Source organism: Etheostoma spectabile, chromosome 16 (genome assembly GCF_008692095.1).
Source record: "Etheostoma spectabile isolate EspeVRDwgs_2016 chromosome 16, UIUC_Espe_1.0, whole genome shotgun sequence".
In the NCBI taxonomy this organism is placed as follows: domain Eukaryota; kingdom Metazoa; phylum Chordata; class Actinopteri; order Perciformes; family Percidae; genus Etheostoma; species Etheostoma spectabile.
The window spans coordinates 5844109-5850658 of NC_045748.1; the positions used below are offsets into that span (position 1 = coordinate 5844109).

The window sequence follows — 6550 nt, forward strand, 5'->3', positions numbered from 1 at the left end:
TTGAAGGCTCCCCTGCACTGACTCCAAGGACCCTCTAAGGGGCCCCGGACCCCCTGTTGAAGATCCCTGGCTTGCACTATTTAGTGCTGTAAATGTTCCACTCGTATAGAGTTATTCTGGTAAATGTAACGTCTTGCGTGACTTATTCCTCTCCGGGGATTTTACTCCACACAGTTTATAATAGGATACACCACCAGCCAGGTTGCTAACAGTGTTCTTCCCAAACATGTAATCCACTACGATGAAACTGTTTCTTAACACTTGTAATGTAACACATCCGAACAGCATTTCAGTAGATAAATAAAAGCAGAATTTATTTCAATCATTTATCTGTATTGTTGACTGTTGTCCTTCAATATAACTTATAGTTCCTCTTGACCCCTTCTGTGTCTGTCATTGTGTTTTAACGAATATGTCATGTTTCGGTTATCTTATTGTGTGGTCACTCCAATGCTATTTACGATTCAGAAGTCAGATTCAAAGTCAGATTAGAGCCCATGTCCTTAATGTTACTTCTTCTTTTCTTTTTAAACAAGACACCGAATCCATCATATCTTCCTATTTCCAATAAGGTTAGCCTAGTATGAAAACAAATATGTATTCAGTATGTGTTTTCCATGCAAAGCTTTCCCAAAGAGAAGCGTGTTATCTCTAGTTTCTCCTGTGGAGGCAGCAGCAGCCCAGTCGCTGATATCTGACACCAGAGTTCACCGACTGCAGGTCAGGTTACTGCAGTCGCAGCCTCTTCATTATTTAGACATGCTCCTTTCTCCCCTCCTCCGTTTTCTTCTGTACTGGGTCCTTCTAATCATTTCAAATTCTCTGATATTCCGAGCCAATACAATTTAATCCATGAAGATATTCTAAAGATTAGGCTTTTTAAGATAATTTCTTCCAATTCATACAAAAAAAAAACAAAGCTAGAAGTATCACAATAGGATTACCTGTTGGTCAGGCAGGTCATGGGGTGATTTGAAACATTAACAGAGACACAAATTGTCTTGCGGCCCATGTATGCGTCACTAGTACATCTGGAAAAATGTGTGATGTGCTGACTTAAAATAAGTAATGGCTACAGCCTTTACCTCAACCTGCCCGTGTGATTGGTCCCCTGTCTTGTGTCTGTCTGTATGTCTTTATGTGTTGTTTTGTCTCCCTCCCTCCCAGCTTTCCTCTCTGTGTTTTGGTTCTGGGATGTCTCAGTCCATGTCTCAGTGTACTGTTTGTATCTGTTAATTAAAAAAAAAAATTAGATCACAAAAAATAAACATGTATTTCTAGTACATGTAGGCTAATGCCTCAAAAGCCTTTTTTTTGTTTTTGATTAGTGAACGGGCCGAGGCCTACTTTTACAAGTTACATAAAACCTAAAGGGGGTTATGTAATTGTCACACAATTGTCAAGTTCAAAGTTCAAGCTCTCAGCTTTTAAAATGTGAATCCCCGTGGCCGGGTTAGCTCAGTTGGTAGAGCACATATACGGTAGTACTCCTCCTTTGCTGCATGTCATTCCCCCTCTCTCCCCCCTTTCATGTCTTCATCTTTCAGATGTATTCCACTGACTGATGATTGCACTCATGTTTGAGATTAACACACTTAGAAGTGTTTAAGACATTTCTTTTATTAAAATGAAATCTTTCACAGTGCATGGCAAACAGAGGCTGGCATATAAGGGGTCACAGTTGACAAAAATAAGTCAATCAAGAATTGAGAAAGTTACCTATGTCTCACTAGGAATTGTTAACTGCCTTGAACTGTAACAAAATCAGAAACGTGTGCAGAGCAGATAAAGAGGGGGAAATGTTAAAAACAATAGTTTGCATGCATGGCCTTGGAAGCTTACAGTGCCTTTAGTCACATTTACAAAGTGGCAGTGTGATCTAACACCTCACATGTAGTACATAGCTTTAGAGAAATAACACATCTACTATACATTATTGTGGGTGAGGTGTGTCATTAACAGTTACACTACACTACCACTTTCGAGCTAACTTTGAATTCGGCTAGATTTAATCTTGTAAAGTAAATGCACATCACGTCAGTCTATGTTTCACTTCCTCGTTCAGCCACAGTTCCAAAATTATATTACTATATTCATCACAGCTATAGAAGTTAAAACCAGTGTTTTGAGGAATCCGTCAGGCTGTTTGTTACGATCTTTGTACAAGGAAACCAATGGTGCTTATGTCATACCTCCTCACTCCTCCTAGGTAGCTGGGTAACGTTTTCAGTACATAGTTACTCCAACAAATATGTTTGGTTCAAGTTAGTTCAGTGAAATGACTTAAATATAATGGCCATTATGCACTTCCTACAAAAAGGAACAATTTCTTCAACAAATGTCCATACTTTTTTCCTCTTTTTAGTTTATAGCAGGTCAGATGTGCCTGAGATGACTACAGATGTCCCCTGGAGAGTATGTGCATGCTACTTATACACTTAAACTAAAAAAATACACCTCTAAGGCACAGTTTTCCTTTGGATTACTTCCATCAAACCCAGTACTGGTTGTCTTTAAGAGTCGGAGTAAGGGACATAGATCTCAGAGAGTGCTTGAAACCTGCTGTTATGTTATGTCTTTCATTATTGTTATCACCACTAATATTCCCATCACCATCTGCTCCATCAGCTTCAAATGGCCCCCAGAAGGTCATCCCAGGGGCCAGACTCCTTCTGGGACTCCTGGGGAGTACCCTGGGTGAGGAAGGGCAGCTTACAGGACCTAGCGGGGTGACCACCACGGAGGGCATAGCCACGCTGCGCTCCGCCCTGCCCAGGTAAGGGCTGTCCTCGGTGGGTAACGCCACTGCGGCGAGTTGCTGGAGGAGCCGCAGCCGCGCCTGTTTCTCCTTGCGGCGGCGGAACACCAGGATCAGAATAATGAGGATTATGATGAGGAACAAACAGGCCAGCAGTGGCAGGATAATGTGAAGAGGGTTGGAGGCGGGGCGAGGGAGAACCTCAACGTGGATCGGGTGTATGTCAGGAGGGACCGCTGGGCCGTGCTTGTCTGAGACAGACGGAGTGTGGGGTTGTGGGGCATGACTATGACTCCCTGCTCCCTCTGCACCACTCCCTGATCTTCCACCATGACTCCCACTGCGTGTGTGGTTCCCCCAGCGGGTGTGAGGCCTCAACTTGTGCTGAGTCCTGTTGTGGTTCTTATGTGACAACATGTGGGGGGGCAAACCATCCCCGACCTTGCTGAGCGTCGTGGAACCCCCTCGCCCACCTCCTCTTCCGGTAGTAGTCTTATTATGTGTCGGAAGACGGGTTGTCATGCGTTCCCAACTTGCACCCTCTGTATTTAAACTGCTTGGACCATGACGCATCTGGTGGTGGGGAAAGATGGTGAAGTGAAGCTCACCCTTCGCTGGTTGGACGTTTCCAGCCTTCAGCAGGAAGGTGAAAGAATCATTAAGAGGTGTGGCGGGGGCGTGGCCTCGAGCTGTTGCGAGTGCTGATTTGTTGTCATGCAGCTGGTTGTCACCATCACTGAGAGTCTCCTCGATGGCGACGCGGCCTTGCACCACATCTCTGAACGTAAATGACGTCAGGACTTGTGATGCTCGGTTAGGGTCATAGGTCATCTGTATACACAGACACAGCAGAAGAGAGAGTGAACTGAAATTAGATGATTAGGTTACTAGTAGTCTCGCTTTGCCAGACCTTCCTCAACAGCGCTGCGGAGGAGGGTCTGGCTAGTCCACACAGCATTCCAGGATGGGAAAAAAAACATGCTCTGGTTTATTAGCATTTCTTTAAACCAATCAAAATTGTCATGGGCGACGCTAAGCACCGGACAGAGCCACGGCTCCGCTGCAAAATAGCCTCGGGAAGGAACTTGTTTTGGTGGAACGTTCAAAAGTTGTTTTAGTCGTGCAACAGAAAACTTAGTTTGGACAGATAGTGTAGTTAGCTGTCTGGATTTACCCTGCAGAGATCTGAGGAGCAGTCCTAATAAATCGACTGGACTTTAAAATTCTAACACAAAGAAAGCGGAAGGTGACGGACAACCGGCCGAAATGAGTATTCATTGCCGGCGGCAACAGAGCAATCCCGAAAGTGGAAAGTTGCGGATATAGACTTCTTCTTACTATTTGATTATTGATTGCATCCATACTCAGTATAGCATGTTTGGTTAAACTTTATCATAAGCATACAATAAACAGCTTTACCTTGACTAGTTTTCCATGTTTTGGTGGAGACAGAACCTCAAAGACCGGGTCGGCTCGGCTGATTCTCGCCAGCTCAGAGGCGTCGATCATGGCTTTCCCCAGTTTCACCGCAATGCCACTGGGCACTCTGACTGGCTCCCTCAGGTAGACCAGAGGGCGCACAGTTACATTCACTGTCTGCGCTGTTACATTTTCGTAGGCCACACCTGGGGACGAGGCTGAAACTGAGACTTGGAAGCTGTCCTCGGATTCGCTGAAATCAGTCATGTGATAGACCACGCGGCCAAACTGCAGGTCCTCATGGCAGAAGGTTGTGACTTCCTGGTCGTTGATAGCAATGCGCCCGTGGCGAGGGTGCGTTGTGACCGTGTAGGTGATGAGGGCCTGCGTGAGGCTGTTGGTTTGAGCTGCAAACCGGTTGGTTGTCAGGATCACAGCGGTCCTGCCTTGAACCAGTGACAAGCCAGTGTTGTTAACCATGGAGACAGAGGGCTTCACCACCTCCAAACTAAACAGTTTGTAGAGCGGACGATGATGACCGTCGGTTACGTTAAAGTAGAAAACACCCGTTGACGGCTCTCCCTGACAGAGGGAACACAGTAAGGAAGGATAAAAGAAAAGACCCACAAAAACTTTAATAGCACACTAACAGACTTCAACATAAAGAATGGAAGTCAATGGCTATCTGAGCGTCACGGTAAGTAAATGAAAAAAACCTAAAGACTAGGATTTAAGGTTAGGGCGAACTTAGTTAACACAGCGCACTGGAGGGTCTGGCTAGTCCACACAGCATTACAGGATGGGAGAAAAACGTGCTCTGGTGTATTGGCATTTATTTAAACCATCCCCCGGATTTGCTGGATTTTTACCTTTCTGTCTTTGGCAACCCTTAATGGCATCAATGCTCTTTTTTCTACAAGCAAACAATTATGCTATCAGATGCTGTTACACAATTATATAATTACATACATATGGGCTTCAAATGGACAACCCAAAAAAACAATTCACCTGCTGTATGAAGTGCAGCCGGCCGTGGTTAACGTCGTACTGGGTGAAGGAGGTCACCGGCTCCGGTCTTTCCCCTAGCGTCAGGTAGCCGTTGTTGGGCTTACTGATCACGAGGTAGTGCAGCTCCTCTGGAGGGGTGTCATGATCCTCAACCTGGACATGTAGATTGAAAGGGTTGCATTTTATAAGACTAAAAAGTAACGTTCACCCAAAGAAAAACATTCATGTTCAAATATTGTTCCTGCAGATCTCAAAACAAGGAATACTGAGGATCTTCTTACACCACTATGAATAAGTAAAGGCTTCTATTATTTAAGATACACTTAATTGAGTATACACTTGAAATAGCACTTTGCGTAGAGTATCATGTCAAATTTCCTTGTTGTTGTTAAATAACTGTGAAAATCATAATGTCAATACTGATTATACAAAACATTTTAAACCATAATTGCGCGGGCCTGAACTGCAGCTTCCCGTGCTCTCTTATTACTGGCCCACCTGCAGGTTGTCTGGTCCTAGTACGACTCTCTCTCCGACTACCACCTTCATACTCCGCGCTCTGCTCCTGATGAGTGGCGGCTGGTCGTTGACCGGTGTCACCGTGATGCTGAACGTCTCCGTCACCGCCGGCCTGTCCTTGGCACCCCGTGGAGAAACCACATCTAATGGTGAAGGGGAGGATGAAAAGGCTGAATAGAGATGGGAAAAGGAGGAGGAATCGGAGGAAAAGGAAGGGGAAGAGGAAGAGGAGGAGAGATCGAAAGGCGCCACCCAGGCCCGGAAAGTGAAGCTGTCGCTCGTCGTCTCAGAGTCATCGTGGAGGTATGTGATGCCGTACTTGTTTAGGGTGACCTGGGAGAAATCAGGTTGGTTCCTGTGAAAAGACAAATATAAAAAAATCTGTATTATTATTTGTATGTATTATTTACTTCTTATTTCCAAGGTTGTCTTGTTTGGTGGGCAGGTTCCCCTGAAGTGTTATTGTGTTAAAATGATGTGTCAGTGCCTTGGATTTGGTATCATTTTGAGTTTAGTGTTCAGAAGCCAGGCACCTGGTGAGGTTATGTCCCCGTATAGACAGAGCCCCGTGGTGCGGCAGGGAAATCACACGGTACAGGACTTGGTAGGATTTCCGTTGGGGTTCTGGAACCTTCCCAAGGAGATTGGAGGCATCAAGTTTTGACCTGTCAATCGTCACCCTGCCTCCCTCGGCCACCACAGCACCTGAATGACACATACAGACACCTCAGTTGGCCCCATCATATACACTCACCTAAAGGATTATTAGGAACACCTGTTCAATTTCGCATTAATGCAATTATCTAATCAACCAATCACATGGCAGTTGCTTCAATGCATTTAGGG

At 45.1% G+C, this 6550-nt stretch overlaps 1 protein-coding gene across 1 annotated transcript in view; it reads right to left on the reverse strand.

Moving 5' to 3' along the window:
- Positions 1 to 1602: 1602 nt before the first annotated feature.
- LOC116704240 (chondroitin sulfate proteoglycan 4) overlaps positions 1603 to 6550 on the reverse strand; it is a 31256-nt gene continuing 26308 nt past the window's right edge. The window contains exons 18-22 of the mRNA XM_032539542.1: positions 6238 to 6409; positions 5684 to 6059; positions 5186 to 5338; positions 4178 to 4759; positions 1603 to 3589 (exon numbers count right to left, since the gene is read on the reverse strand). Of these exons, the coding sequence (XP_032395433.1) occupies positions 2492 to 3589; positions 4178 to 4759; positions 5186 to 5338; positions 5684 to 6059; positions 6238 to 6409 (2381 nt within the window). The 3' untranslated portion in view covers positions 1603 to 2491. The remainder of the gene's footprint in view (positions 3590 to 4177; positions 4760 to 5185; positions 5339 to 5683; positions 6060 to 6237; positions 6410 to 6550) is intronic.